Raw genomic sequence first — 11,939 nt, 5'->3', positions numbered from 1 at the left:
TTTCAAAAAAATTACAAAATGAACGTTTCTCTGTCAATGTCTCACAAAATCCCAAAAAAGTCCTTCGATTTGTCAATTCACCAGGACAGCCTAATCTCTTCTTTTGTGTAAAAGATGCCATCAATCTTGTCATCACATCTCTTTTGTCCTTCAAATGTGATACATTTAAAACACATTTTGTATATGGTGATAAAAATTGATTGGTTAATTGGAAGGGGGGCCATACTTTTCTAATTTATTATGCATGCCAACTCATTCATTCCCCACCCCTGTAAATTTTGTATGTGTCTAAAGGATTTAGTTCATGTAAAATCATGATTTGTTTATTTTCTTATCACTTCTTCTAGTGTTACTTTTGATTAAAATGTTGATTATTTTAACCCTTCAGTGGATTCTCTCACTTTTGAAATCTTTGACTGGAGATGAAATATCAATGAAAAAGGTGAAGATACATGCAACAACATAATCGGTGTAATATCGCACGAGTCTAAAGAAGATAATGTATACACAGATCTTACCATTATCTTCCAAGGATAAAGTTACATCCACTAAACTAATAGGCATAGTGTATATGCAGATTTTTCATTTATTTTGCGGGTAGGGCAGGGTGAGGGGGAAGCAAGATGATGTTAGGTAACACCAGGAACTCAACAAAAATGAACCAAAATTCCAGTGAAATGTGCCTACATTAAAGATAGTTGTTCAAAAAGTACATACTCAAGAAAACTAAAAGTCCATGGCAACAGTATCTTGGCAAATTAAGATCTTGGCTTCTCCTTAAAGAGAGCCAAGAGAGAAACACCAGAAACCTTCACAACTTTGAACCTGACACCAGGAATATCTCCTATGGCATGACCCTTTCGACCAAATCCAGTCAAAAGTTGAATTACCGTTTTACCCTTTTTATATAATTTTATATATATATAAATTAAAGAAGCAATTATCTGTTCTACATTAATAATATTGCATTAAAAATACTCATAATTATGATTGAAGTCAATAGACTCTTCCTTGTTTGCTGGCACGATCTTCAATTCCCTCTTCATCTTTTGTTTGATGAAGATCAAAGGTCAAACAATTAAGTTTGGGAATTGATGGGTCTTTTTAATTTTTGGCTAAAAAATCTTTAATAATTTGATTCTTTTCATCTTCCCTGAACTAAGGTCCCTTATTTAAGTCACCCAAAGAGCAATTGAATTTGCAAATCTCATTGAATCTTTTTACTCAAATATGGTGGCGAAACCGTACAAGCTTTTGTTGATCGATCCACAAGATCTTCCTATAGATTACTACGCCTTCATAGCCGTCATCTTCGGCGTCTTTGGTACCATGTTAGCAGATACAAGATTTGCTCATGGATTGTTATTATATTCAGTGTGCTATCCCTTGCTAACATAAGGAATATGGAAAGATCTTAAGCATATCTCATTGGCCATGATGTTTGGTATCATAACAAATTACTTGGGTGTTGGTCCCCGGGCAAGCAAGACAATTTGATGGATTGGTTTCAGGCACAAAACTCATTTATAAGAATATGTGGATGTCGTTTCGAAATATTTGCATTCTTTTGATGATTCTTAGCTAAATGAAGTTGTAGAAAAGATTTTTGTTTTTGTAGTTTGAGCTCTTTTTATAGGGCTATTCTGTCCCAACTTCTAATGGCTCTAATCTTAGCAAACACTGTCAAAATTATTATTGTGGTGATATAACATTTCAATAGGTATTTTTTTTTTTTAAAAAAAAAAGTACTTTGGAATTATTTCTCAAAAATATCTTTCTCCACTCACATAACAGTTATATTTTCAAAAAAAATTACAAAATGAACAATATCATGTATTTCTCTTTCAATGTCTCAAAAAATCCCAAAAAAGTCTTTCGATTAGTCAATTCACCAGGACAACCCAATCTCTTCGTTTGTGTAAAAGATTCCATAAATCTTGTCATCACATCTCTTTTGTCCTTCCAATATGTTGTACATTACGAACACATTTTGTGCATGGTAATAAAAGATATTGACATTGATTGGTTAATTGGAGAGAGGGGTGGGGGGGGGGGGTATGCATGCCAACTCACTCATTCCCCACCCCTCTATAAATTTTGTATGTCTCTATAGGATTTAGTTCATGTAGAAACATGATTTGCTTACTTCTATGATCCATCATTTCTTCTAGTGTTACTTTTGATTAAAATGTTGATTATTTGTAACCCTTTTGAGTGGATTATCTCACTTTTGAAATCTTTTGACTGGAGATAAAATATAATGAAAAAGGTGAAGTTACATCCAACAACATAAACAGTGTCGTAATACCCCTACCTTCGAGGGGGTAAAGTTACATCCACTGAACTAATAGTTATTAGTACGTGACTACATCAAGGGAAAGGGGATGTTTGGAAGTTCAATTACTCTATAAACTTTTTTAGTCCCAAGTTTTATTAATGTGACAGCTTGGTATTGTCACCAATGGTGTTTGCGTAAAGCAAATGAAACACAAGACATGTCATGTGATATTATGTAAAAAAGGATTATGACGTGATACAAATCTTCATGTGCCATCCTTCAATCATATAACTTCCATCATTCTGAAGAACACTAACAGGAAAGTTCTTCCCCATCCAATACAGCAAATGCCCATTTTCTCAAAGCACAAGCATTTTACAACCTAAAATACATGCAATTTCTGTTTTTTTTCTCTTTCCTTTATGTTGTGGGTGGGGTGGGGTGAGAAGTAAGATGGTGTTAGGTAACACCAGGAACTCAACAGAAATGAACCAAAATTCCAGTGCAATGTGCCTAATATTAAAGATAGTTGCTCAAAAAGTACATACTCAAGAAAACTAGAAGTCCATGGCAACAGTATCTTGGCAAAATGGCAAAATTAAGATCTTGGTTTCTCCTTCTTCTCCTTAAAGAGAGCCAAGAGAGAAACGCCAGAGACCTTCACAACTTTGAACCTGACACCAGGAATATCTCCTACGGCATGACCCTTTCGACCAAATCCAGCAATCAACACCTCATCCTGCAACAACAAGAATCAATGTCGGGAACTTGAAAAAAATAACATCAAAATCTTGTTTTGTGTGGCTAGATATATGGAAGCAAAGGACTCACGTTTTCTTCAATGTAGTTCAAACAACCATCGTTAGGAACGAATGCAGCAATCTTCTTCCCATTTTTGATCAACTGAACCCTAGCACATTTACGAATAGCAGAATTGGGCTGCTTAGCCTCAATACCTCTGCAAAAATCATTTCAAATAATTTTGATTGGTTAGAAGCAAAGACCAAAAAACAGTAAGGCTAAAGAAGATCAGCAGCCATAAAACTTGGAGTATAAGATAACTTACATCTTCTCAAGCACAATGCCTTTAGCATGGGATGACCCAGCAAATGGCTTCTTCCATTCATTTCCAAGATGGGACTTCTTGTAGGACTTGTCAGCCCACCTCTGTCTTCTACGGTGGGACTTCAGCTTGCGTCCAGCTCCCATACCACGTGTCTTCCTGAAATTTTTACCCCGTTGAGTGACAACATCACAAACAGAACCATCCTTCATTTATGCTCTCTCACTTCAACTAATATATTCTCAAGTACTATTGGAACATCTCTACTATTAGTCAATTTGGGCAATGAAAAAGTAACGAATTTCCATTCCACCACAAAAAGGGACAAAATATCCATCTACACAAACAATGATCTTCCCTATCAACCCCCAAATGCTAATTGTCTTGGCATTATAGAATTCGTCACTATAATCTAGGAAGAAGCACATCAAATTTCTTCCAGTTAATTCAGATCACGTCAAAATGTACCTATCCTACATTCCAGAATTTCTGAACATACCATGCCTTCTCCTTATACAACAGTGCTTTAAACAACAACATAAATAACACTTGCATCTGCTAACTTCAAGAACCATCAATTCGTGCAAACAGATATATATACTGTTCCTATAATCTCAATTTCCACCATTACAAATCACAATGATATTCTTCTTTTTTTTGTTAAGTACACAATTACATTCTTCTAATAATGAGATACTTCTAATTTCTCAATTTCAACTATCGTGGAGGTACAGAGGCTGTTTCCAGAAGACACTCGGCTCAAGCAACAAATTTCTCAAGTTCAGCAATTTATTAAACAATTATTGCATATTGGAGACATCGAAAAGCTATAATTCGCATCAGCTAGTTTACTCATATAACTTATCCCATACAATTCATAATATAAGCTTTTCAAACAGACAACCAATAGTTTACAAATGCTAAGATATGCAGAAGGAGGAAAAACCATCAGGAATCCGATAAACAGGGAATGAAAAATCTGGACTTAAAATACAGATATAGTAAAGTTTTTTTAAATAATGCAACTTGTAGTATAACTATAACACATAAAAATGATTATAGGAGAAAAAAATGAAACCGTACCCCATGTTTGCTGAGTGAAGAGAAACTCAAACTTCAGATTAGGGTTTGAGAGGTTGAAGAAGAGAAGAAGCAGCCGTTGTCAAAACCCTAATCGTTATAAACAGCTTTCAAACTCCAATTGTTGAATTGGATCTCTCAGATTGGGTTTGTCCAAATTGGGCTGAAAAGATTTGGGCTTGCGGAAACTGAAAGATTAGGCCTTCTTATGAGTTTATAAAGGAGCCGCTCCGAGTCTCGACAAAAATATTTACATTCGCTAGCTAATATATTACACAATTTTTTCGAATTTTTTTTATGTGGGAGTTATTATGTCAATTTACTTTTTTCAAAAGTAACTATGAAACTTGGTTTTTATGTCATTTTACATTTTTCTATTACATAGTCAATTAGGGAAATGAGACAATGAGAATTGAACTCACACCTATTATCACGAGACTCCCACTAGTACCACTTGTAAGTTCTTATAACAATGTGAATCAATTTCTCTTTGCTTTTATTTAGCATGATCAACTGTTTCCTTTTACAGTGATAAAAAAACTATCGCATATAAAGAGTACAAGTTGATTAACTAACATCCTCCAGCCAATATTATTAGTTTCTTACTTTCTACATACTCTTTTTCCAAGTGATAAGGATAGACATTATTTCTAGTTGTCATCCACCAGCTAGAAATTTCCAATAGAAGGCAATTAATTGTATTAGAGTCGAGATCATCCCAATTCATTGTTTCCAATGTTGGACCTTTTATCTTATATTGTCCACGCTTCAGATGTTCAATCATGAACTTGTGGGGAGATGTTGGAGCCCCACATCATTTGTGGGATGGGATCATGGACTTTTTATATGGTCATGAACAATCTTCTCTCGTGAGCTTAACTATTGAAGTTGAGTTAGACCCAATGTACATTTCTTTACCACTTAGAAAGTAGACCCTTGCACAAAATGAAGATGAGTCCAGAAAAATCTATGAAGCACACACCACAAATCTACACGTGAAAATTCATCCAGATTACCATCGTTAACGTACAAATTTGAAGAACAGACAGTAAATTCTACGATTAATCAACTGCCCAGGTTCATTACACTTAGTAGAAACATTGTTGGGATGCACAACAGTCTACATACGAACGCTTCAACAGAAAATTGCAAATGAAGTTACATTGCTTACTATCTCCTAAGGAAGCATATCAGTACTGGCAGGTGAGATCATAGAGGTCTCAGCAATTCTGGAATAGCTTTACAAAAATCAGCTAAGAGATTTTTCCAGGAGGCCGAAGCTCAGCAAGAGTACCTGGGAAGGGAAAATAGTAGATTACGGTTACTAGAGAAGAGAACAATGTTTATTTGAAACATGCATGATATGCATCTATTTGTGGCCCTTTTTTAATAAACTACCAATCTTCTTCAACATAGTGCCATTCTTCTTCTTGGGTGAGTAATCAATATCCATATCTTCAGATAACGGAGAACGCAGCTTGCCACCAATAGTATGGTAGTCCAAAGAGCCTGTTCTCTCGACGTATCTCCCATTATTGTTAGTTGAGAGCATAGCTGCAGCTGCTTCAGCAGCCTTCCTCCATTGATCAGATTGTACTTTTAATTTCCTCAACTCAGCTTCCATATCAGAGTTAGTTGTCTGCACTGCATCCAACTCCTCGATGACTCGTGCTGCTTTTCTGCTACTTTTATCTGCTTCCTCACTCAAATACCCCAGCTTCATCAGGGCCTCTCTTTCAGCAAATCTCGCGGCTTCTGCTAAGGCAAGAACCTCATCATTCACTTTGGTACTCTCCATTTCCCTCTTCTTGATTTCTGACTTCAGCATCTCATTCTCCTCAGTAGTACTCTGCAACTCTGACTCTTTGTCAGATAAACTTGCCTGTAAATCAGCTAAGAGCGACTCTGATTTCTTCAGTTCATCTTGTAATTCAGACTCGCGGTCAACTGACTGCATTACTTCAAGTTGTACATTGAGGCCCTTATTTTCATCTGAAATCATTTGTAATTCAGCTTCGTTGTTCATCAATTTCTCCTTTAACTCTTCCATATCTGCTTTTGCAGCACTTAACCTTGAGGTCCATTCAGTCTCTCTTTGAATTGATTCATACTTTGTGTGCTCCACTATCTCATAAGCACTTCTTATCTGCAGTGTGTTCTGAATGCATTCTTCCTGATACTTTCTCTCAGAATCCTCCACTGCAGCTCTTAGTTGATTTGCCTCGTCTTTAAGATTACTGAACTCAGTTTTTAGTTCGTCAGCTTCCACATTGATTCCAATTTCTTGTGCAGCTGCAGAACTTTCTGTAGGATCTACCAGGTTCATGTTTTTGCTGCTTTGATCAGACTGGAGTATGTTGACACGTTCCTCCAATGCAGCCACTTGACTCTTTGACTGTTCCAACTCCAATGCCAAGGATTTGCAAGCCTCCATTGCCTTCAGACCTTCCGAGCGTAAAGTATTGCCTGTCATCATTGCAACTTCCAACTCCAACTGAGCTTTACTCACTTCTTCAAGCACAGTAGCTTCAGATTCCTTGCTTTTGTTTAACTGGTTTTGCAATTGCTCAAGCAATGTAAGGGTTTCTTTGAGTTGTACCCTTAAGCTTTGGGTCTCAGAATGAGCTGATTCAGCATGGCGAGCTTGAGTGGCTTCAGAATCAGCTACTCTATCAAGCTGAAGTTTAAGGTTCTGGATTTCATTCAGGGCGGACGCCAGAGCAGCAGAGTCCAATCCATGCTGCTTCTGTGCAGCCTCAAGTTCAGATTTCCATTCTCGATCCCTATCTTGTGAGATCTTGCGTAGCTCCAAGAGTTGAGTTTCCTCAGAATCGGAGCATTTAAGCAGCTGCTTCTCAGACTCCTCAAGCTTCTCTGACATGACTGCTAACTGCCTCTTAACTTCGTCAGCCTCTTGTTGAGACGTTTTCTTCAATGATTCCGATAAACTGAGTTGTTCCTTTGCTGCCTTCACCTCCTCGCGGAGTTGAGCAAGCTGGTCTTCCAAAGCGGACATTCTGCCTGGACGCTTCTGCTGTGTTTTGCAAAATAAGAACAATGACCATCTTAGTAACAAGAGAGCAACTTAAACAGCAATAATATATAAATAAAGAGACAATTCGTGAATTCTTGACTTCTAAAGTTGTATAAACAAAGTTTTCCATCAAACAGCAGAACTGACGTGAACCAGCAAGTCAGACAGGCAACAACTGTCAAGGAAAAAGTGAAATAACAGGAGCACCATGTTCAACAAATTTGCTACAATTATTTTCCACCTTAACAGAATAACAAGTCCAACAGAGCAGAGAAAGCTACAGATGCAGAGGGTTCCGCAGATTTTAAATTAAGCATAAAGGGACATTCTAACTGCTAACTATAAGAATGAAAACAGAAGAAAATGCATTTGCACATATTTGATATACCATGTCCCAGTACTGATAATCATTGATGAACATTAACATAAGGGTTTTAACATTCTTCAAGTAATACAATAAATTTTGTGCCAAAGAAATGTTAAAGATTAGTATATTACTCAAGTACCTCCATTGCTGGACTTCGTGGTGACCGGCGACCAATAACTTTAGGACTCCTGTCTTTTGGTGTCCTGCTTGCTGGATTTGGAGATGAAACAGAATCAACCTCTGGTCCTGTAGTTCTGAGCTTTCGAGCTGTCTTTGTTGTAGATGAAGATGTCCTTTGTGGCACCTCAACAGAAACAGTCCTTCAGCCAAAAACGCGTGAGAAGGAGAACGAGATACTCAAACAACAAGCTCATACAAGAGATGAACTATCAGCAGAGAATGATTTCACAACAGTCATGCAAATTAACTTTGCAGAACTAACGCAGTAGTAGTAGTATTTCTTTTCTAATAAATTGTAGAAGTTAAATAATACTCCCTTCATCTCATTTTTTGTTTGTCTTAATTTCCTTTTAAGTCCGTTTCAAAAAGATCACCTCTGTCCTTTGTTGGCAACTCTTTAGTTTCAATTTTCCACATGACATGTTTAAGACTGATTAAATGACATTTTGGTACATGCTACATATCTTAGTTTAAGACCACAAGATTCAAAGTGTTGTTTACTTTCTTAAACTCCATGCCAAGTCAAAACCAAACAAATAAATTGAAACGGAAGGAGTATAGATTTTCAAAGATGGATCACATATCAAATAATCTGCAGCTGCAACATGAAAAGACAAAATGGAACTTTGAATTATTGTTATAACACTCCTTCCTTTCCTCAGGATCACTTCAGTGTTATTTTTTTTTTAGATAGAAAAGCTGATCACATGTTCATTTTCAAAGCACAGATATGAGCATCTAAAAAGATTATCATTCAACAACTATAATTAAGAATGTAGTATTTTTCGTTCACTGTCACAGAGCAGTTGCACACGCGATTCTTTGCTCAAAGGACCAATGGCTCAAGACAATCATCATCTGCTGTTTTAGAAATCAATTTGCCTATGCAGGAATGAAATGAAAGGGACAAATTGAAACTGTGAATTCATAGTTGTTGATTAGTTAAGATACTCTTTGAATTGATCTTACAATATAACCAATAAACCACTTTATTCGAATCTCATGGAAGGAGGGGTAAAAAACATAAGTTGAGGCCTTTGAATTACTTGCAAAGTTCACCAAAAGCAGCGTGAATGAATTTAGAAATACCTTGCTTTTGGTGTCTGCATGCTCATTTCCTCTCAATGGAAGATGTAGAAATGACAAACTTAATTTGTTTTCTTCAAAGACCAACCTGACCTGCAACACGAGAAACATTTTAGCAGACTCCCTATCTGTTAAAGAAATGCTATTGAGGGATCTGAAAACTTTCACATTCATAATAGATACTTATAAAACAAAACAAACAGCACTATCAAGAAAACAACTTAGAAACTGCCTCCACTTGCACCAACAAACCTACTACCGGAGGAAGAAACCAAAAATAAAAAATAAAAAAATTGGAAGACAAGGAAATTTGCAATCCAAGAAAACAAAGTACTATCATTATGTAAGCCATTTATCAACTTTCTTAACTTTTACTTCAACTTTTAGTGCAGTGCTTATACTGTATAGAAACAACATGGTGCATAAGAAAATGACATTTGAAACCACATTTTAGCAAACAATTCAAAAGTCCCAATTTAACACAGTAATCACTAATGACCTTTAAGGATTGACAAACAGATATGCTTTTCAAAAGAAGGGAAACTTGAAAATTCATCAAGCTGCAAAGAGACAACTGATACAGCACCAAAATAAGATCCATTATTAGCTTTTCCACACCCCATACCCTCTACCCAAATGGATCAATCATGTTTACACTTGAGATAAAAGTCACTTGTGAGTTGTGGGACTTCTAATTATATTTTTTATGCAAAAACACAAAGCAATACTAAATAATCTAAAAGTTTCTGGGTGATATTTTCCTCTCCTTCTTCATGTTTTTGTTAGGTGACATAGATCCAAAGAAATTACAAACTCTTCATTGCCCTCCCCAAGTAGACCACAAAATAAAACAGTTATATCTGCTTGTGGAAAACAACAAAGCCTCCAAAATCAGAGCTCTAAAGCTATGTCTACCTACAGTTTTAAAAAAAAAAACACAAAAGCTTCTTAAGACTGAAACTTTATCAAACAAGAAACCAACTCACATGAAAGATCAGACTTCTAAAGCTATGTTAACCTAGTACATTGTAAGACAAACTCAAAATTTATCCAAAAACTGAAACTTTATCAAAAAAGAAACCGACCCACAAGAGAAATCAGTGCTATAAAGCTATGTCAACCTAGTACATTGTAAGACAAACTCAAAATTTCTCCAAAAACTGAAACTTTATCAAAAAAGAAACCGACCCACAAGAGAAATCAGTGCTATAAAGCTATGTCAACCTAGTACATAGTAAAACAAACTCAAAATTTCTCCAAAAACTGAAACTTTATCCAAAAAGAAACCAACCCACATGAAAAAGCAGTGCTACAAAGCTATGTCAACCTAGCACATTGTAAGACAAACTCAAAATTTCTCCAAAGACTGAAACTTTATCTATAAAGAAACCAACCCACATGAAAAATCAGTGCTCTAAAGCTATGTCAACATAGTACATAGTCAAACAAACTCAAAATTTCTCCAAAGATTGAAACTTATCAAAAAAAGAAACTAACCCACATGAAAAGGCAGTGCTATAAAGCTATGTCAACCTAGTACTTTGTAAAACAAACTCAAAATTTCTCCAAAGACTGAAACTTTATCCAAAAAGAAACCAACCCACATGAAAAATCAGTGCTCCAAATCCATGCCAACCTAGTACATTGTAAAACAAAGGCAAAATTTCTTCAAAGACTGAAACTTTATCAAAAAAGAAACTAACCCACAAGATAAATAGTGCTCTCAGCAAATACAAAACACACCCAAATACATATAAACAGAGGAAACACCAACATTCCAAAGAACAAAAAAGCAACCCTTCTCCAATACTTGTGTAGATAAATGAACAGTTTCTTAAGACTTACCCAAAAAGATCTCAAGAAAGTGAAAATCAAGAAAACAAGCTGCAGCAGTTCCTTAGTGGGGGGTAAAAAATGAAAGAAAGAAAATGTGGCTCAAGCTCCAAGGAAAATGAAGCAGATGAAAGAACCCTAATGGGGGTGAAGCAATCGAGGGTACGTAGCTTAATTTACGTTTGTACACACACAAACACACAATAGCTATAGCTATCAGCTAAGCAAAACACAGTTTCCCAAGTCACTGAGCACTGTCTTCTTTCACTTAACTGTGTTTGTTTTTGACAGTGAGTATGGGATAAAGAAAATAAAACGAACTTAACTAGAAAAGAAAGAAAAATTAATGCAAGATAATAAATGTCCTGATATGGAAGACCCACCCTCGGGGAACAAGCGTTTGACCACTCTCTATGTGATCGGAGGTAGGGGGTTTACGTGGTCGGATTAGTTCGAATTTTTCAAATATCAAATTAAATTATTTGTGTCGGATTTTTAAATTTATAAACCAAACCAAATCAATAAACCTCAGATTTTTCAACCTCGAGTTTTTTCAGATTTTTTCGATTTTTTGGATTGTTTCGGGTTTTTCCGGTAAAGTATTCATAGAAACATATAATGTACTTGTACTTCAAATATTTCTTTAGTCCTAGCAAAATACAACTATCTAAGGTGTTTATTAAAAGATTAACATAAAATATGATATGATTAATGACACTAAATTATCCAACAAAAATAATAATAATGAAATCGCGTAAAACAAATAATGCAAATTAACAAGTCATAATGAAAATGATCATAATTTAAAAGTACTAAATCATGCTAAAATAAGTTCAATAAGTATTAGTTACATGACTAAATATTAAAGGAAATTAAAATTAGATTATATATTTTAATTGTGTAAACCAATGTAAAACTAAAGAATAAATATTCAATATTATTGTCATTCTTAGAGTTGAATTGATTTTCTTTTTGCATTAGTATTAATTTGATTTTGATTTAAGTTTTATTATAATTA

The 11,939-nt window shown here is 35.4% G+C and overlaps 2 protein-coding genes across 3 annotated transcripts; both read right to left on the bottom strand.

Moving 5' to 3' along the window:
* Positions 1 to 2,794: 2,794 nt before the first annotated feature.
* Positions 2,795 to 4,553, bottom strand: LOC125841040 (40S ribosomal protein S23). Its single transcript, XM_049520036.1, has 4 exons — positions 4,425 to 4,553; positions 3,345 to 3,500; positions 3,110 to 3,236; positions 2,795 to 3,017 (listed from the first exon to the last, which is right to left on the bottom strand). Exons 1-4 carry the CDS (start codon positions 4,427 to 4,429, stop codon positions 2,877 to 2,879), a joined length of 429 nt encoding a protein of 142 aa, XP_049375993.1. The 5' UTR covers positions 4,430 to 4,553; the 3' UTR covers positions 2,795 to 2,876.
* Positions 4,554 to 5,611: 1,058 nt separating this feature from the next.
* Positions 5,612 to 10,997, bottom strand: LOC125806987 (interactor of constitutive active ROPs 2, chloroplastic-like). 2 transcript variants are annotated; one of them, XM_049486737.1, is made up of 4 exons: positions 10,934 to 10,997; positions 9,092 to 9,181; positions 7,962 to 8,142; positions 5,612 to 7,455 (listed from the first exon to the last, which is right to left on the bottom strand). In XM_049486737.1, the coding sequence occupies exons 2-4, from the start codon at positions 9,115 to 9,117 to the stop codon at positions 5,791 to 5,793; spliced, it is 1,872 nt and encodes a 623-aa protein (XP_049342694.1). In that variant the 5' UTR covers positions 9,118 to 9,181; positions 10,934 to 10,997; the 3' UTR covers positions 5,612 to 5,790. The 2 variants fall into 2 exon arrangements, with proteins under 2 accessions (XP_049342694.1, XP_049342696.1); XM_049486739.1 differs by lacking the exon at positions 10,934 to 10,997 and having other exon boundaries at positions 5,612 to 7,452; positions 9,092 to 9,287.
* Between the last annotated feature and the right edge of the window lie 942 nt (positions 10,998 to 11,939).

This window comes from Solanum verrucosum, unplaced genomic scaffold, assembly GCF_900185275.1.
Source record: "Solanum verrucosum unplaced genomic scaffold, falcon-dt-bn FXZP01000196.1, whole genome shotgun sequence".
NCBI classification, from domain to species: domain Eukaryota; kingdom Viridiplantae; phylum Streptophyta; class Magnoliopsida; order Solanales; family Solanaceae; genus Solanum; species Solanum verrucosum.
The sequence above is the reverse complement of the archived record's forward strand: the minus strand, read 5'-3'. Positions and strand labels throughout refer to the sequence as shown.

What these genes read in the sequence shown, in the direction of transcription:
- LOC125841040 (XM_049520036.1), bottom strand. An exon ending in GGCATTGTGCTTGAGAAGAT is followed by an intron (nt 3,237 to 3,344) that starts GTAAGTTATCTT and finishes TGATTTTTGCAG; the next exon opens with AGGTATTGAGGCTAAGCAGC. An exon ending in TGAACTACATTGAAGAAAAC is followed by an intron (nt 3,018 to 3,109) that starts GTGAGTCCTTTG and finishes TTGTTGTTGCAG; the next exon opens with GATGAGGTGTTGATTGCTGG.
- LOC125806987 (XM_049486737.1), bottom strand. Translation starts at nt 9,117, where the DNA reads ATGAGCATGCAGACACCAAAAGCAAG. An exon ending in ATGCAGACACCAAAAGCAAG is followed by an intron (nt 8,143 to 9,091) that starts GTATTTCTAAAT and finishes TTTTGGCTGAAG; the next exon opens with GACTGTTTCTGTTGAGGTGC. An exon ending in CACGAAGTCCAGCAATGGAG is followed by an intron (nt 7,456 to 7,961) that starts GTACTTGAGTAA and finishes TGCAAAACACAG; the next exon opens with CAGAAGCGTCCAGGCAGAAT.